The 26,493-nt window shown below is 36.5% G+C and overlaps 1 protein-coding gene across 1 annotated transcript in view; it reads left to right on the top strand.

Annotated features, from left to right (window-relative positions):
* Positions 1–26,171, top strand: part of arhgap26 (Rho GTPase activating protein 26) — a 72,914-nt gene extending 46,743 nt beyond the window's left edge. Inside the window, exons 11-24 of the mRNA XM_023341970.1 lie at positions 270–348; positions 1,793–1,829; positions 2,723–2,788; positions 3,978–4,052; positions 4,129–4,213; positions 4,360–4,418; positions 9,174–9,279; positions 13,198–13,357; positions 15,287–15,431; positions 15,684–15,870; positions 20,028–20,063; positions 20,128–20,238; positions 22,113–22,204; positions 24,429–26,171. Coding sequence (XP_023197738.1) covers positions 270–348; positions 1,793–1,829; positions 2,723–2,788; positions 3,978–4,052; positions 4,129–4,213; positions 4,360–4,418; positions 9,174–9,279; positions 13,198–13,357; positions 15,287–15,431; positions 15,684–15,870; positions 20,028–20,063; positions 20,128–20,238; positions 22,113–22,204; positions 24,429–24,517 — 1,327 coding nt within the window. The 3' untranslated portion in view covers positions 24,518–26,171. The remainder of the gene's footprint in view (positions 1–269; positions 349–1,792; positions 1,830–2,722; positions 2,789–3,977; positions 4,053–4,128; positions 4,214–4,359; positions 4,419–9,173; positions 9,280–13,197; positions 13,358–15,286; positions 15,432–15,683; positions 15,871–20,027; positions 20,064–20,127; positions 20,239–22,112; positions 22,205–24,428) is intronic.
* Positions 26,172–26,493: the final 322 nt, after the last annotated feature.

Raw genomic sequence — 26,493 nt, 5'->3', positions numbered from 1 at the left:
TTTTTTTTTCTTCTACAGTGTTTTGCAAATAAAATGTCATGATTACAGGTATTCTTTACTTATAAGGCATTTTGCTCCTGTGCAAAATGTGGTATTATGATGTGCTTCTTCATGTGCATTTGGCCAGTACTGGGAAATTTGTTGATCTAACAGCCTCTAACTGAAAATGTTTGCCACTTACCATAAAATTTAAAACGCTAATGTCCCTTTTGTGTGTGTGTGCGTGTGTGCGTGTGTGCGTGTGTGTGTGTGTGTGTGCGCGTGTGCAGACAAGGCATAATCACCATGCAGGCTCTGTCAGAGGAGGATCGCAGGTTGTGGATGGAGGCTATGGACGGTAGAGAACCGGTAGGTTGCCATGGTTACTAGTTTGTGCTTATATGACGAAGACAAACAGTGATGGAGACAAAGGAGGAGAGAAGGGGACATCATGTCCTCTGAGCTTTTGTGCAACTTTTTCACATGTACAACAAATGGTTTAGTTTAGGCTTACAAACTTTACGTTTTGCTACGTTTAACTGTTTTAGTGATGCTCTCTGCGCCCACATTCAGAACCGTTCATGTCTCGACACCTCCCTCATGTCCGCATGCAAACGGGCAAAGGTAATTGACACCACGCAAGCTGGAACGTGCAGCTGCAGAACTTGGGCGACCCGTCGTAAAATAAAATGCTTGTGTTTTCTACCTCATCTGTAAAGCCGCCTTTGATGTTCAGACATGTTTGTTTTGTAACTGTTAAAGTTTAATCAGTTCAATCTGATTGAGCATTACAGCAGGATACAGCCACACTTGAAAAAGAAGTTCTTAACATGAGCTTTATTTTCAAATTTTTATCCACTTTGTTGTTTTTTTTCATGTGAAAAGCTTAGGAATGTTCACTTTATTTTAAAAAGGCTTTAATAATTTAGTTTAGTTTAGTTTAGTGCTTATTTGTGTCTATTCAGCTTTGTATGTTACAGTCAAAAATTTCAATCTGTAGATGGGCAAAACTTGTAGACATACCGCAAAGGATGTGCAGCTGCAATTGCAGCAGATTATGTTATGTATTGACTCGAGGCAAACCTAAATATAAACGTATGTCACACTTCTTTTTATGTGTATTTATAGAAGTGTTGAAAACCACACATCATTTATGCCTCACCTCGCAATTATCCACTGCTTTGTGTTAGTTTGTGATAGTAAATCCCTCTTAAGTACAGGGATGTTTGCGGAAAATGTTAAAGGGGTGTGAAAATGTTTTCAACACCCTTTGAAACTTGAAAGTTTGAAATTGCTGACTTAAACCCTTTTTGGACTGAGCAGAACATTTATTCGCATGGATGTGACCTTACCTCATTACTGCTGATAAAACACTGATTATTTACAAAGTTGTTTTCATGAGTCACATTACTATCTCAACTTCTATTTTGAGATAAAACCAGAAACTGTCAAACTTTTACCTTTGACTTTGTAAAAACCAAAAACATTTAAGTGCGTAAATACTCATCCTTGAGCGTTAATTACTTTATCAAATAAAAAAAAAGTTTTATGAATAAAAGTAATTTAATTTTGCTATAGATAACACACAAAAGCAATCATTTTCTATTTTTCTTTGCAGATATGGCTAATTGGATTTACAGAGTGTTCCAAAACCAAAATTAAATGTGATGTCTGGATGCATTTTCCCAATAGCATATACATATTAATAACCTGTTAAAGATTTTGCATTTGTGCCAAGAGGGAAGGTTTGCTAATGAAAGTTTTATTCATGAGAAAGAATAACTTTTTCTCTATTGTTCTCCTTTGTTTTCAGGTGTACAATCTCAACAAAGACAACCAAACTGAAGGCAGTGAGTAGATCAATTTAAACATTTATTTATGTAAAGGGTTTGGAGACTAATATATTTGAACTGGAAACACATTTTTAACCATGATGCATTGAGTTGCTTCTCATGTCTAAACAAACGTGTAGAAAAGCACAGTTCAGTTGTGAGAAAAAAAATCATCAGACCCTTTCAGCTGACCTCAGGGTGGGATTTAGACATGTTCTTCTTAACTCAATGGCAGCTTTGTCCATTTGTCAGATCACATCTGGACTTTGCTCAGTTGTGAACCCTAAAAGTGGAGTTGGTGTGCATAAAATCTGTCTATAAGATATATATATATTTCTTAAATGTATGACAGAGAAAATGGACCCGATAAGCAAAGGTAATGTTATTACAGTAATGTTTTTTTTACATACACAAAAAAACTCCCTATATACTAAACATTCTTATAGCTTTGAGATCACCATATATAAATGAGGAAAACTGAAAAAAATGCTATTAATTTAGGGAGAGCAAAGTTTTTGAGTAAAGTAAAACAAAAACATATGATGTGATGACAGTTGAGGGCTTAAGAGTAAAAGAAAATAGGCGACCATTGATACCTTTCTCATGTGGGGTTGTTTAATCTGGTCAGATTTAGGTTCCCGGATGAATAAAAACTGAGATGAATGGCCTGCCGGAATACTACAATTGAACAAATTTTTGATTTTCCTAAAAATATTTAGAAATGTAATTAACTTTTTGCAGCTGTCCAACTATCCAAAAGTTTCAAATCAAGCTCTTAGCCCAAAAGAAAAGCTTGAAAAGAGAAGAAATGTTTTCAAACTATAAAAATCTAAAGTAGGAAGAGCCTGTCATCATGTATTTTTTATAAGCTACTAATCGCCTCATGATCCTTGTTTGTCTCTCATCAACAGTGGCCCAGCTGGATGTTACTGGGTTCAACGTCATGAAAAAATTCATCTACGCTTTGGAAACTCGAGGTATAATGTTAACAGTATATCTGTTTGGTTGATCTCCTGCTTCATTCATGTGGTTTATTTTACTTTTGCATATATTTAGCTGACATCTGCTTGCCCCAGTTGGCATGGAATTCTTTTATTTTATGTTTATTTAAGGGAAGTGCTTTATGTAAAAATCCATTTATAAAATTTTGTTGAGCTCCTAAGGTAGCTCTGAGAAGTCTTAGAAAAGGGATACAACTTTGTAAATCATTACTCCATTATATTTGGTGCACATGATCTATTTACTGAGCCTTTCATCAAGCTGTACCAAAACAGACGTAACTGTCAAACAAAACCAAACAATGAAAAAACAAATGTCCATGAACCGGTACACACTGAGGGAATTAATACTGTGGATTTCATCCAGGTATACTAACAGAATGACACTATATATGTAAATATTGGTGTTTCGATTGTTGGAATAACACTTTTATGTACTTAATGTGGCTTCCTTGACATTGCAAGCCATGTTGAAAAAGTTTAAGTCTGGCACGAATGAAATTGAAGCTGAAACCTTATGAGTACGCATCTCTTTGATGTTTCTGGACACTCCTGGCCTTCAGATGTTCCCCTAAAATGTCACAGTAAAGGTCTGCATGTTAAAAAAAAAGAAAGAAAGAAAAACACCACCTTATTTCATCCAATGGTGAAGATCAAAGCTGTAAATGGGGTGTGTTTGCTAAATGCTACTGAGATTCAGCTGAAATTGTGTACTTTGACCTCATTATTAAAATATTGAGCTGTTCAACAACAACCTCTCCAAATTAGTTTGGGAATCAAAGTATGAATATCTGGATATATATGGAGAAGCCCCTCATGCTCACTGTTAGGCACGGTGTAGAGTAAGTCATACTGTGGGCCTGTTTCCGTTCCCTAGGCTCTAGGGACCTTGTTTGAGTGAATGGCATTCTCAGCTCTTGACATTGTTACTCCAATAAATTATATATTTATTTTGTGCTTGTACAACATTATGGGTCCAACTATTTGTGAAGGATACTGTACCTCTAAAAGGCAAATTTAATTATAAAATAGAAAAAAATACTGTTTTTTGGGTTTCAGTTCAATACAACAGATCTACTCAAGAACGATCAAGCTTCTATATTCCTTATTTAATAATTACCTAAAATGTGTGCAGTATAACTTCCTTATTTCATCTCTGCATCTTCAGGTATTGATGAGCAGGGTTTGTACAGAATCGTTGGCGTAAGCTCCAAAGTACAAAAACTACTGAGCCTGACTATGGGTAAACACTGGAACACACACATTAAAGCATGTACAAATCCATTTAGGGGAAACTGAGTCATATCTTTGTATTTCAGATCCTAAGACGTGTGCTGACGTGGAGCTGGACAACCCAGAGTGGGAGATTAAAACAATAACAAGTGCCATCAAGCATTATCTGAGGTGTGTGTGGCAAAAATGGGCTCATTTCATTTATATCTCTTTAATAACTGGACACTCTTTGCTTGATTCATCTCTTCAGGAGACAGGCTATTTTAATTGCTTTATTACCTGAGTAGATATTGGTTTACGTGACATCTGTTTTCCAGGATGCTGCCTGCGCCTCTCATGACGTACCAGTACCAGAGGAGTTTCATCAAAGCCGCCAGTAAGTCTCTTCTTATTGTGCACCTAATTTGCCTCCCAAATGCTCATGAAAACAGGACAGACAGCTATTCAAAAAAAGGACACACAAAGTCTTACAAAGAGCAATCCAGTGGCTGACTTTTTGGTTTGTTGCTGATTTCAGATGAAATCCTCTTGAATCGTCCCAGACAGTTTTGGTACGGATTAAGCATGGATTTTGATATTTTCATTGTAGTATGTGAGTTTTCGTGATGAGTTTAAAAACACAACATCATCTGAACCAGCATATGAATGAGATAAATGGGGATTATTTTAGCCTTTTGCTTCTTTTTTTGTGATGTCTGTGACAGAGATTGCCTCCAGCTTGCGTGTGTGTGCTGGTGCGGATGAGAAGTATACAGAATTTAACATGAAGGACGAAAGCTACAAGTTACTGAACTTAATGGTGCAAACTAGCAGAAGTCTATTTTTTGGGGTTATTTATTGCAAAAGCCCAACTTTAAAAAAATCTGCGTTTCATATGTAGAGCGCCTATTGAAGGAAAAAAAAACCCACTTGGCTTATTCTGCTTTTTAAAAGATTGATTGTCTCCAGTGTCCAACAGCCAAAGCAATCGTCTCGGTCCAGTGCATTCCTCGCCTGCTGCTGCTGGGATACAAAATAAACTCTTACAAGCAGAGGCTGGTCCACATTTCCTTCCACAAGTCATCAGAACCATCAGATCCGCTTGGAGTTTTTAATTATTTTTATAGAAATTTGAAGTATTCAGTCAAGATTTATAAGTTTAATTTGTTATAAAAAAACAGTATGGTCATCCACCTGATGAAGATGAAGAAAGGAGAGCATCAATCAGTGAAGCAGCATAAAGGTCTGTGGTAGCTCTGGAGGAGCTGCAGCTACAATGAGACGCCTCAGATAAAAACCTATTTCTGTGTTAGTATGGCACAATCAAAGTCCACATCCACCTAACATTTTATGTCAAATGTTAAAAAATACCATTTACTGCTGCAACTCATCCAATATGACTGAGTTTCAGTACAAGCAAAAATATCCTCTCTAGATTTGTACTTCGGTTGTAGAGACATTCCCTAAAATACTTATCGCTGTTGTGGCTGTGAAAGGCAATTATGCAAAGTAGTGACTCTGTGGGGTGGTTGACTACAAATGCATGCCACACTTTTCAGATCTTTATTTATGAAAAAAAATGTAAAATAATTTATTCTAAGACTAAAGTCTGTGGTGGGAAGTCGACAGTATGTAAAAATGTTACAGTGGACATGAATATTTTTCAAATCAGTGCATGTTTATATGCTCTTCTTTCTCATTTTTCTTTTTTTTTAACTTTATTAAAAAAAAGAAAGATCAAGTGTATTTTATCTTAATTGAGTTTAGCCTAAAAGGATGGGCAGACAGGTCTTCTATGTTTGACTGTTAATCCTTTGGAAAGCTCAGCTGCAATGGGAATGAACTCCAGGAAATAACTCTGTCCCTGGCAACACTGCCAGGAAGCAGCTCCATACATAGCCAAGCCAACCGAGAGAGAATAAAAGGGCTGTTTCTATATGCTTGCCTGTGTTAGGCTTGTGGAGTTTTAGTGATATTTAAATGTGGAACATTCCTCCATGTAACACTTGGAATTGTTGTTTAATTTACCTATATTGAAATTTTGCACTATTTTTGGAAAGTCTCTGGTTATGTTAGAATTCGCACGGCATGAATCGGTACATGGAAGAATGCAGCTGAGTTCTCGTCGTTTTTTTCGTCTCCTGGCTCATCCCAGAGTGCTATGAGGACGCTGTCCTGGTTTGAACTCCCGCTACAGACTCCTCCCTCACTCCTTCTCTCTTTCACATCCCAACCCGTTCCTCCCACCACCATCGCTCATTTTGCTCCTCCTCAAGTTTCCTCTTTGTTTACTCTCATCCAGTGTCAAATATCAGATTTAGACAAAAAAAATAAGAGACAGGGGTTGAAGTAAAAGAAAGAGATATTGTGGGAACTGGTTTGGTGTAGAAGGAAGGAAAAATGAGGAGTAGAAGGTGTGGTAGGATGGAATCTGACTTCTAATACCTGTCTTTTGTGCCCACTCACAGGAGAATATCAGTTTATTAACTTTACTGGGTGCTTACATCTGCTTGTAACATGTTTTTTCCATGAATCTATTAACTTCCTCTGTACAGTTTAACGAATATGATTCTTTCCTAATACTTTTCTGTGAGGCTACACTTTTAAACCCTCTAAAACCTAAGCAAATATCCAATAAATTTATGCTAGTGTTTTATATTAAATTGAGTGAAGAAATGAGAAGCAATACAGTGGCAGTAGAGAACCTCTTGGCAATCAGTTTGAATTTTCCTATTAGACAAATATTAACTGATATTTATCTTTTAAATCATTGCTTGGTTTCACCTGATAGGTGAAAGGATTTTTATTTTGCTCTTGGTTATAGAGAATGGGTGAGACACAGTCAATGCTTGATCAAGCGATATCTCTAAAACTGTTGACTGGTGCCTTTAAAACATATTTAATATGCAATTGGTGCCTTTAACTCAAATTGAATGTTGTTCTTGACAGAGAGGTCAGGGGACTTTATCTGGAGAATGTTTTGGCAGAGGAATAACTCCTCTAAATGGAGTAGTTTTTAAAATCAGCTTGATGGTGCTGGTGGCATCAGATGCCATCTGTGTAAGTTGTTAAATAGAAAACGATGGGGACGTTCTTCTTCACTTGTTTGACACCATTGAGGTGCGTTGCCCTTTATTCTCTTCCCTCATGTCAGTTCAGAGCTGAACTCTCTGTATCCACTAATTTGTAAAGCAAATGTCTTCATGCCCTGATGGGAAAGATTTGCATAACTGAAAAACTATGAACAGCTTGAAATTATTTCTCAAACACTTTCTGTTTTTTTTCCACACAAATACATTCCTTCTTTTTGCAGACAAGGCCTCACAAAAATATTCTTATCCTTTGAACATTTTAAAAATTTGTCATGTTATGACAACAAATGTAAACATAATTTGTTGATTTATTAAAAAATATATATTCTTTGGTCTGTTCACAGTTAAAACCATGTGAAAAAAATAATGACATACCCACAAAATTCGTATTTCTTCATTAAACAATGTTCATGTGTTGATGGCTGATCAAATTTTCTTTATCTCTGTGGAGAAAGGATTTAATTGCTTTTAAGAAAAAATAACCAGGTTGGTTTTCACTGGTAGTTTAGGATGTTTCTCCGACATGAGCACAGCCACAGCACACCAGCAATCATGAGCTTGAATGACAGCATGCACTAAATGTGGGAAGGATGTGAGCACCATGTACAAAAGCATGATTGACACTGTTAAGACATTCCTCCTGACTCTGATTGGTTGTTTCTGGGAGCGATGTATTTCTGCAAACGGCAGTAGGACCACTGGGAGGATACAGGGAAACTTGATTTTTTTTCACAGATTGAATATCTGTTTCATATTCTACTATCAGGATCTACTAACAGTTTTGACAAATAAGTGAAAAAAATTATTTTTATAAACATTCCCTACTGCAGCTTGTAGTGTTCATGTTAGGAAATGATAAGTAGGTGTCATATTTCTGATCAGATGACTGTGTTGACATTGGATGTTTATTAGGACATGTTTAAAATGTCTTGCACTACTCTTCTTATACTCTCAATAATAGTTTTGGTTTATATTTTAGTCTTTGGCCTTTGCAGCAATTGACTTGATAGGGAGATACTTTTAGTAGTAGAGTGTGTGAAAAAGGTTTCCAGCCCTGCAGTCGAGTCGGTGTTGCATTACTTCCTGCTGACAGCCAGATCCTGAGGGCTGATCTACTGTCGCCTTTCTATTGACTTACAGCTGTGATGCTTTAATAGCAGGTCTGTTGGCCTTAACCATTAACAACCATTCTCCAGCAGCTCTGACCAAAGAGATGAGTGAGCTCCAGCAAATTAATAGGGGTCAGTGTTAATGTAAGGTTTACAGTGTTAATGTCAAAATTTGTATGGATAGTTTTGATATGTGACTTGAATATTTATGCCATTATGCCAGTTTAATAAATGCAAACCAGACTTCCAGACTTTATTTGCATTAATAAACACTCTTTAATGCTAAAACACCTTCACTTTTTTAGCCACTAATATATTTATACCACATATCAACATCGGCTCAGGTTGTCATATTGTTGCATCCCTAATTAATATAAACATAAATCGGGCAATGGTATGGATAATTCTGGATTTAACTTTACATCTATGCGTATCTACAAATGCTGATTCTAATTTCTGGTTCAATAAAAAATGTTGCCTGTAAATGAGCTTTACTTTTTTTTCATACAACTCGTTACTAAAACTTTTTTTTTGAGTATTTGTCACTTCTGACTAACAAATAATATCTTTTTATCAACAGTGCAGAGTTACATAACAATTCACTTAAAACTAAGAAAGAATGACAACATATCCACTTTTTAAGCTATAATAGCTATGTGATTTTATTTCCTTTTGTGGACACCATAAAACATAAAAGTGCAACATATGACAGTAACAATGTTGTTAATATATTTGCATTGTCAGTCAGTGGATTAGTTTATTGGTAAATGATCTTAATAAATAAATGCACCTATGTACAACAATATTGGCTGAAGCACTGAATGAGATCATCATATTGTAATATTCCTGGTTCCTGGTCAGCTGCTACATAATTGATTCATTCCTTTATATATTTTATAAAGTCCTGATTCCTGCATATAACCCATTGCTGTCATATGCGTCTTTGTTCAGAGATGGACAACCCAGAGGCCAGAGTGACAGAGATCCATGCTCTTGTTCACCGATTACCTGAGAAGAACAGACAGATGTTGGAGCTGCTGATGAAACACCTGTCCAAGTAGGTGGAGATAACACACAGGCGGAGATGAGCTGCACTCTGTTACATTTAAATTCTGGACCTGTAATGATACCAGTGATAGTGAACTTGTGTCCTGTAATCTGTTTGGTGGAGTCCAGTATCTCTTGATTGGTTCTGCCATCAATCTTGGGGAAAAAAACAACAACTTAGACTCAGTATAATTTCTATGTAGTTTGATGCATTGTGGGTTTATAATAGAAACCCTGGAGCCAACAGGAGAATCTCTTTTCTCAGGTTTTCTGTTCCAGGGAGGGATTGGAAGTAATCAGCAGAAGTAATCAAATCAGAAAAAAAGACTATACCAGAAGAAAATTAAAGATATTGGATCTGCTAGTTAGAGTCCGGAACCAAATTTGACCAAAAATGTATTTGCAGTCACCTGAGGAGGGCTAGCAGAGATCAATCAATCAATCAATCAAATTTTATTTGTATAGCACATTTCAGCAGCAAGACATTTCAAAGTGCTTTACATCATTACAAACACAGAAACACAATGCAATATAGAATCAATAATCAAAACAAAGCATTAAGTCAAGTTCCATCCATAAATTTGTAATTGATTACATTTCAAATACAATTCTAAACAGGTGGGTTTTTAGTTGAGATTTAAAAGAAGTCAGTATTTCAGCTGTTTTACAGTTTTCTGGAAGTTTGTTCCAAATTTGTGGTGCATAGATGCTAAAAGCTGCTTCTCCTCGTTTGGTTCTGGTTCTGGGGATGCAGAGCAGGCCAGAACCGGAAGACCTGAGAGGTTCTGGAAGGTTCATACAACAACAGCAGATCTTTAATGTATTGTGGTGCTAAGCCGTTCAGTGATTTATAAACTAGCAACAGTATTTTAAAGTCTATTCTTTGAGCTACAGGGAGCCAGTGGAGGGACTTTAAAACTGGTGTTATGTGCTCTACCTTCCTGGTTTTAGTGAGAACGCGAGCAGCAGCGTTCTGGATCAGCTGCAGCTGTTTGATTGATTTGTTGGACAGACCTGTGAAGACGCTGTTGCAATAATCAATACGACTGAAGATGAACGCATGGATGAGTTTCTCTAGATCTGGCTGAGACATTAGTCCTTTAATCCTGGAAATGTTCTTCAGGTGATAGAAGGCCGACTTTGTAACTGTCTTTATGTGGCTCTGGAAGTTCAGGTCAGAGTCCATCACTACTCCCAGGTTTCGGGCCTGATCGCTGGTTTTCAGTTGTAATAACTGAAGCTGTGCGTTGACTCTAGATCGTTCCTCTTTAGGTCCAAAAATAATAACTTCAGTTTTGTTTCTGTTCAACTGGAGAAAGTTTTGGCACATCCACACATGTGGTAAGCTGTTTCTGCCAGGAATTTTTAGTCTCACATTGAAAAATTAAAAGAATATCACAAATGCAGATTTTGGTTTATCACGATACAAAAAATTAGAAATTTAGCTTTAATTAAATTTTGCATGCACAGTAGACATATTGCATGATGATGTTTAGGTGGTTTTACTTAAAATTTTCTAACTTGGAAGTGAAAAAATCTGACTTCTGGATACAAACCATTATCAAAATCTAGTCTTTGGCCTCTGACCATTCCTTATAAATGCTTTTCTCCCTCATCACATATGCAACATATTAAATTAATACACTTTAATACTCTGGAGAAATCTATTGAATTATAAAGGCATGCATTTATTGATTGCTGTATAATCAAAATGAGCCCCAGCCTAAAAAACAACTCATGGCATGACAATAGTGGCTTATGTGTGATTATTCTGCTAAAGTATTCCGCTGACATTGTGTATTCAGTCTAAACCTGCATCTAAGCCCAGTGGATTTATCAGGCTTTCCTTCTGGAGCTGTAGCATGATGCAATCTGTGATAAATGGGCCATCATCCATGTTTATACTACCTGTGGGTGAGCGCATGCAGGCCTTTTGGTAGCGAGCATATTTCCACAAGCTTTGTTGGATTATAGCTGTCGATGGCCATCATCATAACCGCTTTATAGATATGGTGACTGTATCAGAGCACACCTTTGATCTTTGCAGTTTTCTGTTCCTATCAACCTGCAGATTGTTTTCATCATTGCTAAAGATGAGATAGTGTTTATATATGTAAAAGGTCAAATGCATAAATGAGTCCAACCATTTGTAAATCATTGACAGAATTCAGTTCAATCAATGAAAAAGAAACACAGAACAGTCAAGGTCATTTTAGTATTTTCACCATTATTGTCTTATTTTTTTTAACCTATTTTTATTGGTAGATTCACTTGCTTTAACTAACTTCAGATTGTTTTAATTGTGAAATACTGTATATTGCAGAAGCAAAAACATGCCTTAGACAGAAAACTGCTTTGACTTCCCCAGTCTTCCTCTATGTTTTGTCCTTTTCTGACCTGCTGCTTGCAGACAGGCGATGCCCTCCTGTTCTCTGTGCTCTTTCAGCTTTTCTGCAAAGGTCCTTGTCAGGCTGTTGATTTACAGTGGATTTTTATGACTTTGTGCACGGCGACAGCTGCAGCCGGGGGCATTATCCTTTCATTGCATCAGCCCATCTGTCTGCTTCTTTTTCCTGAATGCACCATCTCTTAAGTTTTAGCAGGAAATTACTTTGAATTATGACCAAGCGTCTACAAAGGAGATTAAAATGCATTGTGACCTTGCAAAATATGTTCCTGGCAAAATAAACAAAATGAAACTTTTATGTTTTATATTCGAAATCACATCAGCAGATTTCAGTTCGAGCATTATGTAATGGCAGTTTGGAGCTTAAGTAAATATGCATTCCTAAAATACCAGTGTAAAATATTTACATATATGCCAATTAGCTACATTATAAATCAAATACTAGCAAATACAGAACTGTGTGGGTTGCACAAATAACATAATCAAAGTATAAACAGAGAACCTCAGAGATTTTCTGCTATTATCTGACCTGGAAACTCTACCTGTGGGTCACAGATCTCAGGAAGGCCTCACCGTAGATTCCTCTGCTGAAAAGAATGTTGTCATAATGATGCCTTTATCTTTTTTAGATTGATAAACTTAGAGTGGCAGGTTTGCTACTAAGCTGGATAGCCAAGTAGGCAGCCCAACTAGTGCAGCTAATATCATCTTGTGAGCCTCAAAGTGTTGCTCTAAGAAAAGAAGGATGACAGTGTTTTCATCCAATATTTGTAAAAATAAAGGGAAATTCTGTATTTTCTGGTAAGTAATTTAATACCTTACTCTTTCACTTACTGAGGCAAAAGCTCTTTTGAACAGACAGTAAGGATAGACGATATGGCTGAAAAACATCTCGATATATTTGCTTTTCATATCAGTCAATATTAATAATTATCAATATTGATAATTATTGATTTGTCTTCTGTTTTAAATATCTGAAACACTTCCAAATTGGTGATATGGCCTTTTCCAAATAGCCACAATTTTTTTGTAGTCAAAATGTTCTTTAAAATTACTTGACTGCCCTCTAAAAACAATACAAGAGGTGATAATAATTTATCATTATCATTTTTCAGGTTTAATGGCTCTGAAATAGAATATTTTCTCCCTACGATTGGCAAATTCTTGTTTCTAGTTCTAAAAAAATGCATTTTTAGCTAATAAATCCAGTCCAAATTTGACCTAAGCAAAGGTATAGAAAATCCCCATCATAGTAGGTGTTTTTATAGCATAATGTTTTTATCCTTTCACTTTTTCTTTCTGCTTAAACAACATGACAACAATGTCATGTTGTTTATCTTTTTCTATTTTTATTTATCAAAATTTCTTGGGGGGGATTCAAAAAATCACAAGAAGCAGCAAATTTCAGTTCAATAAACAATGACTAGGCATTAGCACAGCACTAAGATAATTCAGTCTTTGTGTAATATTTTTGCATTTATTTAAATGTGGTTCTCCTTTTTCTTTGTTCTTCCTTCACAGCGTGGCCAGTCACCACCAGCAGAACCTGATGACTGTCGCCAATCTGGGCGTGGTCTTTGGGCCCACTCTGCTTCGCCCGCAGGAGGAGACGGTTGCAGCCATCATGGACATCAAGTTTCAAAACATTGTAGTGGAAATCCTCATAGAGCACCATGAGAGGGTAAGAGGAGGGCTGTGAGTCCAGGCATGGTCAAAAAAATTGTACAGTGAAGATTTAACTTTTATTTTTCCTCATTCATCATTATTTATTGCACCTATTAGATCTAAACATGCCCACGGTAATTGTAAGTGCACTTTAAAGTCACATGCCTCAAGCTGCTTACGCAATTCACCATGGCAACAGTATGTCTGCATGAGAGCCTGCCATTGGACACAATGTTCAGTCAATGAATGGAGCAAACAAGACGCTAGTAAAAGGTTTTTCCACCACATGCATACATGTTGACATGAGTAAGAGAATGTGTGGTAAATAAATGCCTCACACATAAATATAATATTTATTTTTATTTACTTCATCTTTTTGAGAGTCAACAGGTGTAATTTGTGTAGATGTAACAGTAAAATGATGATATATAACTGAGCAATTAAAATTTCCAACAAAAAACTTCTTAGATTTCATCATTGCCACATCTTAAAAAACTAAATATGATGAACTTTCTTAAGTAATGGAATATGTCATTATTTTTCAAAGATTTGAAAGGTCAGGCTCTTTAGGTGTTCAGTGACCTAGTAATTCCTCTTAGATCTGGAGATTTAGTAACTCATGGTGGACCCAGCAACAACATTTTTGCAAAACCTCTTTTGATCAAAGCAGTCTCTTTCTGTGTGAGACATTAGAATGTGGGAATGTGAAACTCATCCCAGTCTGGCACATTTTTCGATTAAGGCTGAAGGAGTTTCTTAAAGACCAGTCATGTTTAACAGCCAGCCTATGATGTTTCTTTAATGTTTATTATATTATCTGTTTCAACTTAATGTTAGGATTTATTTTATGACATTTTTGCTATGCTATGTTGATTTATTGTCTTTTAAATTGATTTATATAGCTAAAAGCCCATCTGGGGATGTGCATTGCAAATTAACTGAGGCTTTAAAGGTTATAGTGTCCTGCTTATGTTTATGCTCAACACTTGTTCTTTCTTTATTTCTTGCAAATAACAAAAGGAAATTAAAAAAATATATTTAATGAAATTAACCTGAATTAAACTACAACCGCTATTCTGTATTTATCAATTTATAGTTGCTCTTTTTGTTTTTTCAAACATTGACATTTGGGAGTTTTAGTGTTTCAGGTGCATCTCTATTTGATATTTTATTTGTGTTTGTTTTTTCTTAGTTTAAAAGATGCAGGTCATCTTGTCTAAGACAGATTTAGTTATAGGTACCTGTATGTCTTTACCATACTTCAGTGTATTTTATTCACATTTAATAACACACAAAGTAATGCATAATTTTAAAGTTGAGTGTGAAGAGCAAATTATTTTGTAAGGTTGAAGTTCATAAAAAATATAAAAAGTCTTTTTCTTGTTTTAATAGCATATTGAACAGTTCTGGGTATCCTATTTCAAAAGGAGTAACAAGTTTGGCTAACCAGTTGGTTGCCCTGGTTTTCATTTAGAGGTATTAGAGCTGCTTACACACATGCCACGTCTTTCAGATATGTATTTGTAAAAGATTTTGAAATCTGTACACTTTTCCTTCCACTTTATGCACTGCTCTGTATTGATCTATTACAAAAACATTCAAGTAAAATACATTGAACTTAGCAGTTGTAATGTGCAAAAATCTCACACAATAATATTTTGCAGTTTTTTTCAGCTGACATGTTGATGACTTATATAACTTCTAGTTTTCTCAAACCCAACCAGTTTGTTCACATTGCTTTTTTTTTTTTACATAACTTTTGGTTTTCAAGCAGACAATTGCATGATAAACATTGCTTTTTAATCTGCGAACTAATTATGTCAACAGACATTTCAACAACAGCATAATGCTCCTCACAGGAAGGTTTTATAAGACTGTAAGGTTAAACAGTTCCTTCCAATTTCCTTAGAGCTGTTTTTTTTGTTGTTTTTGTTTGTTTACACAGATATTCAGGGACGTGCCCAATTCGACAGGCAATTCAACAAACATGCAGCTTGACCAGTCGAGGAGGAGAAGCACTGAGAGCAAAGCACCGTCCTGCAGTGAAAGGCCTCTCACGCTATTCCACACACCGACACATTCTCAGACAGGTGACCCCCATGCCCACAAATAACACATTTTTATACTGTTCACCTTTTACATACTTTATATATTGTCTCCTTAAGTACTCTTATTGCATAAAAGTGTCAGCTTGCAATGGTATTTGAATTATGTGACAATGTTAAGAAACACACAAGACAAAGATTTAGTTGTTCTATGTAAAACTAGAATTCACACTGTTCAGTCAGGATTTTTACAATTATAGCAGCAAAACGTATGTAAATCAAGCTTTATTTTTGTAGGTGAAAAGAGGAACAGTGTTGGCAACACCCCAGCTGCTGACATGCAACACCCGGTGTCTTCCTCTACAAACTGTAACAGCAGCAGCAGCAGCAGTAGCAGCACCGGCAGCCACAATAAAACCCCCAGACACAGCCTGACCAGCAACGACGGAGAGCAGGACGGCCGACAAATCCGACCCAGCTCACTGTGAGTCAGAACGTCTCGTATATACAGTTTCACTATGCAGCTCCTTACACTGTTTAATTAAACAGTGCCTTATAAAAGTATTTACACACCTAAACTTTTTTTTTTTTTACATTTTGTCATGTTGGGTGCACAATATTCTAGTTTTAATATGGCAAATTTATGCCTTTAATTATGGAAACTTGTAATTCATCCAAGTTTTTTCTCATAAATGTGACGTTAATCCTAAAATTTCACATTTTTTTGGCAGAAATTTACTCCCCCATGCCTATATATTTTTCTCTTATCTACTGTGGCCCTAATATTTAGTCTGTTTTTCGTCTGTAGAAGAAAAATAGTGCATTCTGCTTCATGTTCCATGTAATTTTTTTTTTAAATTTTAGCTTAATTTTATTTCACACTACCCTCACCCCACTTTTCCCTCCTCCCCCATAAAAGCAGCATGTGGTCAAAATTCTCCAAGTCTGTGTGAGCAAACAGCAGAGGGTTTTATGTTGGAGCTAAGCATAGATGCTGAGTTATTTTCAGCTTCTCCGCTATCAACCACAATGTCCACCCTATCCTTTGTGGACAGAAACTGTGTCTTTCTAAAGCTGTTCGTCTCTTTAGTGAAGTGTGAATGTTAAAAAAGCTGCCAAAGCAAAGATAGAGCTGATAAAATGATTGTGCTCTTGGCAGGGTTTCCTTTTGTAGAATCAGCTCCACACAGGAGAGATTTGGTGTCTGAGCTAACTTACAAATTCAATTTGTTCTTTAAAAAGAAATATTAAATGGTCATTTAGCTTTGGATTCCTTGATATCCTGGAACCAGTAACTCAGAAGATCTTTAGTTTTTCCCTTCAGTTGCTGAGAGATTCACTTTGCTTTGTTGCACAATATCTATTTTACAAAGGGAAGAGTTATTTCAGACGAATTACTTTCAGAAAATCTATTGGCATCATGCATGATATAACTGTTTCCTCATAATCTGAGCACTGATTACATTTTACTAAATAAAAATAATTGAAGAAGAAACACGAACAGCCATATTAGCTTTTCTGCAATATTCAGCTGAGTGGCTGAGACTCTGTGAACAACCAAACAAACTGCTGACTTGTGGAAATTCCTTGTTGCTCAATGAAGCTGCCCCAAAAGCAGCAACTGGTGCTGAGAGCAGCTGGCTGGAAAACTGCCAGAGTCCTGGAAATCTCTGTCTGCTCAGTCTGCCTCAATCTAAGCAATCTGAGCATTTCTAATTCTGGGTCCAATTGTTTTCAAGAAGAGGAATTTCACACAGCGTATGTAAAAAGACAACAAATGGGATTTGCATGCAAGTGATGTAATGGGCTACACCAGCATCTGAAGATGCTCCACTACCACAGCGTTGTCTGAAAAGTCCCAGCAGGTTTTTTACAGGAAGATAAATGAACTGTGGTCACAGCAGAAAGTAGTTCAAACTAAAGGATCAGGCTACCAAGCATCACATCCTACACATAGCTACAGGGGAACAAATATGAATGGATAGCAACAGCAAAAAGTTTACAGAAAATAGCATTAATATGGAGGAAAAAAATGTCTATTTGCTCTCCCACAATGCACTTGCTGGCAGGTTGTGCTGTTTCAAGGCAATATCTGCACTTGTTTCATATTTTAAATGTGTTGGCCAACTTAGGACCTTTGGCAAACAAAACTTGGACTATGAGTTTTGGCTTGTGTGTTTACTGTTTTGAAAACAGGAGTCTGAGTTTCTCGATTGCATAAAAGCAATCGAGAAAAAAACTGGAAACGTACAATTTAAAAACTTCCTACAAATATTAATAGGTTTTAATAAGGCTTTTTAAAGGCTCGTAGGCCTCTAAAGCATCCCAGGAAGAGGAACTTACTTTTTTGTAGCTGACGAATAAAAATGAAAGAAAAATAAGAATTAAAAAAAGTGAAGAAAATGTTAAACTTTTTGAATTCAGTAATAATTCTCTTTCCTACCATTAGCTTTGCACAAGACTCATACTTTGTTGTTGTAGTTTATTTGTTGTCACTTTGTCATGCTTTGTGTCTGTGTACGGGTGGCTGCCTGGGCACATTTGACTGACTCCGCTAATGAGACATTAAGAAGAGAACGAGTGTTTACAGATGGATTTATTGGCACTAGCTGGTAGTTGGCTCATGTGTTACTTTAGACTTTTAGGGCTGATGTAAGAGGAGCTTGGTCTGCCATAGCTCTCATAATGTCCTTGCTGCAGCTGCCTCTGGTTTGTAATCTAACCATCTTTTTTATTTGCCTCTGTGTGGGGCCTTCCTCTGAAAGTTACACAGGTGATTGCTTCACATAATCTTTTATCATCTGCTGTTCTTTTATGATTAATGGTTTTGAGATTTTAAACTAAAAACACCTCTTGTGTGTTTCCTTTTTTCTGTATTACTGAATCAGTCTTCATTCAGTTGTGGTAAAAGCATTGTGTTTTTTGCACATGGGTAATAATAGCCATTTCCCCTAGTTCTGACTAAGAAACAATAAGTTACACCTCCCTTGTGCATTCATGACATGCGTCTTGAAGCATTTTCTACAAACAATGAAATCACAAAGATGAAAAGGCGTTAGAAAAATTTCTGTCATGTAAAGAATAATGCACAAAAGGCTGCCTGCAGTTGTCAGTGTTGCATTTGAAAATTGTTTCCTCTTGACTCTCCAAATTTTCACTGATGGCTGTTTTAACAGTAAACGTAAAAGGTAACCACAGTAACAGTCTCGACGCATGATGCATAATCTGGTCTTGCTTTTCACTCAACATTCAAGCCTTTCAGCAGTGTGAGTTCATCAACAACATGCGACACTAGAGACAGCATGGTAAATGTATTGGTTGCGAATGTTGTTTGCGTTTGCTCGTTTCTATATATATATACACACACACCCACACACACACACACACACACACACATATATATATATATATATATATATATATATACACAGTACAGACCAAAAGTTTGGACACACCTTTCTAATTCAATGGGTTTTCTTTATTTTCATAACTATTTATAAGGCAAGAAATCCCACTTATTAACCTGACAGGGCAGGTTGACCTATGAAGTGAAAACCATTTCAGGTGACGACCTCTTGAAGCTCATCAAGAAAATGCAGTGTGTGTGCAAAGCAGTAATCACAGCAAAAGGTTGCTACTTTGAAGAAACTAGAATATAAGGGGTATTTTCAGTTGTTTTACACTTTTTTGTTTAGTGCATATTTCCACATGTGTTATTCATAGTTTTGATGCCTTCAGTGTGAATCTACAATGTCAATAGTCATGAAAATAAAGGAAACTCATTGAATTAAAAGGTGTGTCCAAACTTTTGGTCTGTACTGTATATATATAAATTCAAAGATTTGCTCGTTTCTAGTTTAAATCTGACACACAAGCAACATTCGCAACAAATAACGATAAACAACACAGCGGCTTTTTTTGGCCCACTAAAGATTAGTTTTTGTTTTGAAAAAACAGACTGATGGGATGCTGATAAAGACTACTTTTGTGTGCAAGTTTTTCAAAAAGGAGTTGGTCGATTGCCGAAGCTATTCCATCTCAATACCATCTCAAAGCAAAACATGTTGCAACAGGCCCAGATATCCCCAACGCTAATGTCAGCACCCACAGTCCACATTTCTTTTTTTTCAAAGAAGTTACATGAATGATCAGAAGTTCCTGAAACTCTTGAACACTGAATAGGTAATTTTGTCACTTATAATAGATCCTTATTTTTAATACGTCTTCTGGTAAAATTTGTATTGTATATACAATGAAACACAAAGCAAAACTATCCCTCATTATTAACCGGGCCAGCAAAACCTTTGGTTCATTTAAAAGTTGAATGAGCTGCACAAACGCCTCTGTGGTCAGAAAAGCTACTCATATCTCAGAGGACTACTCACATTTATTTGTCTTGGCTCTCTTCATTTTTTTCCTTGTGATTGTGGGTTGTCTGTCTGTCTGTCTGTCTGTCTGTCTGTCTGTCATGATGATCCATTGTGTACTTAGGATAATGCACAGTACATGCTAACTTTTGCACCAAATATTGAGAAACGTTCGTGTTCTATTAAAGCTTTGAGATAAATAGGGAATTGCGATTTAGTTTGCTAACACTTTCAACTGGTGTAGTTAAATGTCTTTTTTATTTTCTGTCTTCAGACTGAACCCAAAGAGTCGAGGCAGTATACCCACAAGGTAGGAAAAGTCTTCCACATGTCCTCCATCACATGTAGTTGAATGTGTAAATTTTGCTTTTCAGTGCAATATCTCCGAGCCCCACCTCACCCCGTTCTCCCTCCTGGCCGATGTTCTCAGCACCTTCAAGTCCACAGCCGATCTCATCCGCTTCCAGTGACTCTTCCCCAGTCAGGTTGGTCCATGTTGGTTCTTTGTTTTGTTTTATTTAAAGCTTACAAGGTTGCTGATCCCAGAGAAATACGAGTAAAAGTTTGCCTGCAGATGTTTTTTTGGCTTAGGTCATAATTCAAAAGAAAAAACAATCAGAATTCAGCAGTAATATAAATGGCAACAAATGATTATTTCACAGTTACTGCATTAAACTGAATCTGGTAAAATGCCAATCACTTACTTGAGCATTTTTGCTTTCACATTTTTATAAATCAAATACAAACATCAACTGATTCTTGTATTAGTGCATAAAATCTAGTCCAGATTTAACTAGGTGTTAAGATACTATTGATTTATTATAGGCCCCATCCCAAAAAATGCTGATATAACCCTTCACTATAACATAAAAACTAGAAGAGTTTAATGATTTGTGGGACATAAAAAATAAAACCCAACTAAGCAAATGTTTTATGCTCAGATTAATGGGATGTTATAAAAATGTAGGTAAAGCTAACAGCTGGTAAATATGACAGTTTTATAAGCTCTAAGTATGCAGTGAGAATATAGGAATTTGGGTCTTTAGAATAAGCCTCATTTCTCCAGCTGTTGAGCAAAGTTCATCCGAGTCCTGTTAAAGTAAATGTCTTAAATGTTTATTGGGAACATTGTTCTGTGCCCTTTAGCATGATGCGACCGCTGATCTTCCCTATGAAAGGAGATCATTCAAAAGCTAAATCAGAAGATCAGGGGTTACATCCTGGATCAAGAAAGTGCTCTGAACTATTTATATATGGGCCAGACTGCAACCTTTCTTATATAAGGCCCTCTATTTAAATTGGAATAGAAAACAGCAACACCGATTGGTTGCAGTCATTCACCTAAACCTTGGCAGATGTACAGCATTTGAACACTCCACATTTAAAGACTTAGCTGCTAATACCTGGTTCTCTCTGTGACTGCTTAAAACCCAAAGTAGCCTTTCACTCAGAACGCTGTCTAGAGGAGTACCTGGTAAAGATGTATAAACCCCTTAAAAATAGATTTCTCTTTTTCATTTATGCCTAGTGAAGATTTTCTGTGTTGATTTGGGTTTATGAATCATCAATTTCTTAAAAAATCAGCAGGTTTTTTTCAGGGTCTTCACCCTGACCATCCATATTGAAGTGGTTTTCCTACATTCATCCTTTGGTTCAAACCAGTAACTCCTGAATAGTTTTTTTCTGGAAAGCTCAATACCAATGTCATTTGACTCCATAGATTTACAATTGTGATGGTAGGAGAGAAAGGCCTTTTTCCTGGCAATTTTTTTTATCTACTTCAACGGCCAAATTTAGGCAAATATCTTTTTTTTTTTTTATTTCTATTTTGTAACATATGATTGTTTCAAGACACATCAGAGTTTCCTGCCCCTCCCATGTAGAAGAGCAGCAAAAACTAAAGGCCTCTGTGTCCTGTTGTATTTATTCCCCAGGACAAGGAAAAGTTATAAATTATTAATCAGAAATTTCAAGAAATTATTTTAAAAAAGTTAAAAAATAAAATGAAGCTAAGTAGATAGAACAAATCTTCAGAAAGTTTTAATTGATAGAAATAGCAAAACAAGTGGCACCGTTACATTTGTAGACAGCTTTTATTTCTTTGAGTTTAATACCAAGCTGAACAGATAAGTAAAATGTAGATAATAGCCTTTTTGAATTTCTCCCTGTAACTTGCTGCTAATGCAGTAAGATCAGTTTATTTTAAATATTTTTCCATCTTTACCAGGAGTTCCAATGATCAAATTCTAAACAAAAACGGTTTAATTCATTAAAACATATATATATAAACTAATTACCTGTCTTAAAAAGAATTATGCTAAATCTTGATGTTTTGTTCCAACTTTCTGTGTGCTTGTAGTATCACAGGCAGGAAGGCTCGAGCGCTGTATGCGTGCAAGGCAGAGCACGACTCAGAGCTGTCCTTCATCGCCGGGACCATCTTTGAGAATGGTGAGTCAGACGCCGGAGCTGGCAGCAGTGAAGGAGAAAGACAGGATGTGTGTTGGCGTTATAGAAGTTAATTTGTTGTGAAAACACACAGTAAGCCGTAGGGATTTGCATTTCCTCAGACTTCCTTGTTACGATTTGAAAGATTGTGTTCACCCTACAAAACACTTTCTTAATATCTGAGTAAAGGAGCTGTTTGCTTAGTTTTTATTAAGCGGTGAAAACAACCCGTGCAGACAAAGAAGGATTTTTCATTAGCTTATTTATCTTTTCTCCTACATGACTGGAAGAATTTAACATGTCAGCTTTTTTCAAAACTCCCACAATAGCTTCCTTTAAATGAAGGCCATATTTGCACAGATTCAAGGGTGAAAAGCTATTAAAACTGTCCATACACCGACTCACTCATTAACACTCCCCCCAGCGCGTCACCCGTTTATCTGTATTTGTGTATAAGTGTTGGAAGAAATTTTGAAATGACAAACACACATAGTGCTCATGGGAGGGATTCGGTTTTCTTGTTCTTACAAGCTGACCTTTAAAATCTAAATAATGTTGGCATCTTAAAGACTATTGATAGTTATGTAATGCAGAGCAGTGTCATGTGAGCCCTCATGGGTCAAACTTTGTCCGTGGGGACATGTAATCCTCAATGTGGTATCTGAACACTGCAGGCTTTTCACCAGCAGCCAAGGACAAAGCATTTAATCTGTCCACAAGAAGCTCAGACTACAACCGACATGATTTTTTAAAAAACAGTTGTAATAATAACGCTGCATTACAACATATGATTGCTTCCTGACTAGCACAGATTCATTCAGCGATTTGAACGCTCAGAAAAACATGAAGACCAAACTGAGAAAACACAAACAAAAACTAGGACTCTTGGAATGATGTTCTTTGGACAGATAAGTCCAAAGATAAGTCCAGAGTACATATTTGGCAAAAAATAATAATAATTACAGCACTCCAGGAAAAGAAACTCATGTCATCTGTGAAGCATGGAAGTGGAAGTGCCATCCTTTTGCTGCTGCAGGACCTGACCAGGTCAGCATTTTAGCTCACCTCAGAGCCTGCCTGAGTAAAATGTAAGAAAGTCTGTAAAGTAAACTTGAAACAGAACTGCAGCCTTTAGCATGATAGTGACCCAAAACAAACTGGCTGAATCCTCTGAACACTGACTGAGGTTAAGGAAATGGATGGATAAAATGATACATTATATTTACTTTCATGAAACCAGATGCCTGTTGCATGTTGTCAAAAATAAGCCTGATTGGGATCAGAAATTTCTGACTCTGATGCAATCCGGCTAATTTAAGAACAGCCAATTGGCAAGTCTCAACCTGATGTTTTATTAAACTCAGTGCCAGTTATAGGCTGGAAAAGTCTGCAGCCAAAAAGTACCCTGAAATAACATTATATATGTTGTCTGTATTTCTTTTGCGATTTATTGATTACCTTATTCACCAATATCCACATTTCATGTCACTTTTGTATATTTATTTCTTGACTGACAAACATTGTATCCCAGATTAGTTTCTGCACAACAGCCTGTTATTTCTAAACATATCAGACTTGACACATAAAGCTACGCGTGTCGTTAAGCTCACATATTTGGTTAATGTTTGCTTTGTTAGCGTCTATTTTGATATGACTTATTAACGCAACTCAAATTATATAGCTGAGACCAGATATTTGCACAATAATATAACTTCGATTTACTTAATGCAAAATTAAAATTACTTCCAAAATGAAGGTCTTTCAGTTCTGATCAGTTTTTTTATGTGGCCTTTCAGCCCACATTGTTACAGGACTTTTACTGTAGCCAGCATCTTCAAAAACGTCTTTTTGATTTTGATACTGGCCTGCAAATTTAAACCAAAACAAGTTCATGTGTGAGACATGAGAACACATTTGTTTAAACAGACGAATGTTGCAACGTGTGGAGGTTTCAAATTGTGTTGCTGATTTCTTGGTTGACTATTTCTTCCCATGATGTCACAGGAAGCAGTGTGTTTGAGGTGTTGCTTTAACATACATTCCTAGGTGTGCCTCCATTGAACTCAAATGTTGTGAATTAACCAGCTTACAAAGCCATGACATCATTGGCACTTTCCAAAATTGCTTAAAGTCTAATTAATGTTATTGTGTGTAAATATCTCATTTCAACTGTATAGTACTTAATTTATGCCGTCATATTTTACATCTTTCTGTTGCTTCTTTACAGTTCATGCTTCCAGGGAGCCCGGCTGGCTGGAGGGGACTCTGGATGGTCGAACTGGACTGATTCCAGAAAACTATGTGGAGCTGCTATAGCCACAGCTGGACCAAGAAACTTAACGTAGACCAAGCTGGACTTGACTGCACAAAACTCCTCTGTTATCGTATGATCAACTGGAGCAGATTTTATTGACTTTGTGTTGACTAGATTGGAGAATAGAAACTGGACCAAGCAGAACCATATCAAAGGGATTTGGCACAGGACTGAAGCATTGTGGACTTTGTCTGAATTGCACTGGGAAGAGAAAGAGGGAAAAACTGAAACTGTTATGGGATTGTGTGGACCTGAGTTCACAGTGAAGAAGTTGTAAGTGTTTGTGTGTCAGGGGTGTAGATAACCCGAGGGTTTGGTGAAATTACTCTTCTAAGTGAGCTGATATATTTGAGGTGAGAGTTGCAATTAATTTTTTAAACGTCTGTTTTACTACTCTGATCTGGACTGCCCCTTCCTCATCATTCCCCGTTGTCATTAGGTATACACAGCATTATTGACAGGGAACAAGATAAATGGTAAGTGGCCTTCAGCTTTAAACTGCTTGTTCATCTCTCCATTGTTTGGTCGCTAATCCCCTTGGGAAATTTGAGCTCTGGACGGCGATGATTGGGCTCGGCTGTAAACGTGTTCTCTATCGCTCGTTGGGTAATTCCAGGGGAAGACAGTCCGCTTCACTGATGTTTAGGAGTAAAACGCCATGAGCCCCAGGGCAGATCCGCAAGACTGATGAGTACGCTTCAAACGGTTCGGGTCAGCGTTGGCGCCACGCTCATTTGTAAGGAAAACCTTTGCAGAGCCATCACTTGGAAAGTAGAAATGTGAAAAATCTCACACAGGATCCACAGGCAGCTCAGCAGTTTACAGTGAGGCGTAGGAGGAGCAACTGATTGCTGCTGGTTATAACAAGCCCAGCTGCAAGGCCTTGCCGCAAGTGGAGAAATGATGAGTCATGTTTGCACTATGTTGGTCCATTCTTGGAATTCCAATCAACCAGGAAACTTTTTCTCTCTCCTTTTTTAACATTACAAAGCACCTGCATGTTTTTTCCCCTCTTATTTTTTTCCATAACACAGAATCTGAAGCTTTAATATTAGCAGCACAGAGAGAGAAGACATAATGTCATTCCCCAGCTTTGATCACATTATGAGGAATTATAAAGACAATATTAAGCATAATGATGTGAGGACAGATTGACATTTTGATTTTATAGTTAATGAAATGTAGATCATTTTCTGGGCTGCAGCGACTGCTCTTGTTTCCTGAGGTGAATGTTTTGGTAATAATGAGTTTTTTTCCCCCCATTCTATCTTTTATCAACAAGATTCTTTTTAAAGAGAATTTTAAAAGGAGAAAAAACTAATGGGAGAATAAAAAAAGCAAGCTAATGTGAAATAAGACTACTTTGTTCATAATTATATAAACTTATTTATAAGATTTTCTTGAACGTAAAATTCCAAACTTCATCCTTTTGAGGTGTTTTTAATGATCCTGTAAATAAAAACAGCATTTTGATGGGGTATAATTTTTTCACAAGTATGAAATTTTATATTTTGTATTTCTAGCTTACTAACTTAATTCCATTATTGCATTATTTGTTGCCAGAATTTTCTATCATTTATGTTTGTTCACAGCCTTAAATATTCCTACAGATTTTGGTGAAGGATTGTGAAGAATTAAAGATACATCTTGAACAACTTCTGCTTTGAGTTTTATGTTTTACGGCTGGAGTTTTTGATGCATTTCTGGAGTGAGACAAAAAATATATCTTTTAATTTTGACCAATTGCTTGCTGCATGATTATTAAATCCCAAGTGATTTATTTTACTCCCTTAATGACTTAAAACTTTTTGCAATTTCTCAGTCCCTCTCTGTTGTGCTGCCACTGAGTATAAACAACAACAAAAAAATAGTTCTCTGTATCGTCACTTTTGTTGATGTGTAACCATAGCAACTAGATATGATGCTTGCTGGAGACTCCTCCCTGCCATTACTGGCTGTTTTCTCAGCCAGAGAAGGT

The sequence above is a fragment of the Xiphophorus maculatus genome, chromosome 11, assembly GCF_002775205.1.
Source record: "Xiphophorus maculatus strain JP 163 A chromosome 11, X_maculatus-5.0-male, whole genome shotgun sequence".
Taxonomy (NCBI): domain Eukaryota; kingdom Metazoa; phylum Chordata; class Actinopteri; order Cyprinodontiformes; family Poeciliidae; genus Xiphophorus; species Xiphophorus maculatus.
This window is presented reverse-complemented; position numbering and strand designations above follow the sequence as displayed.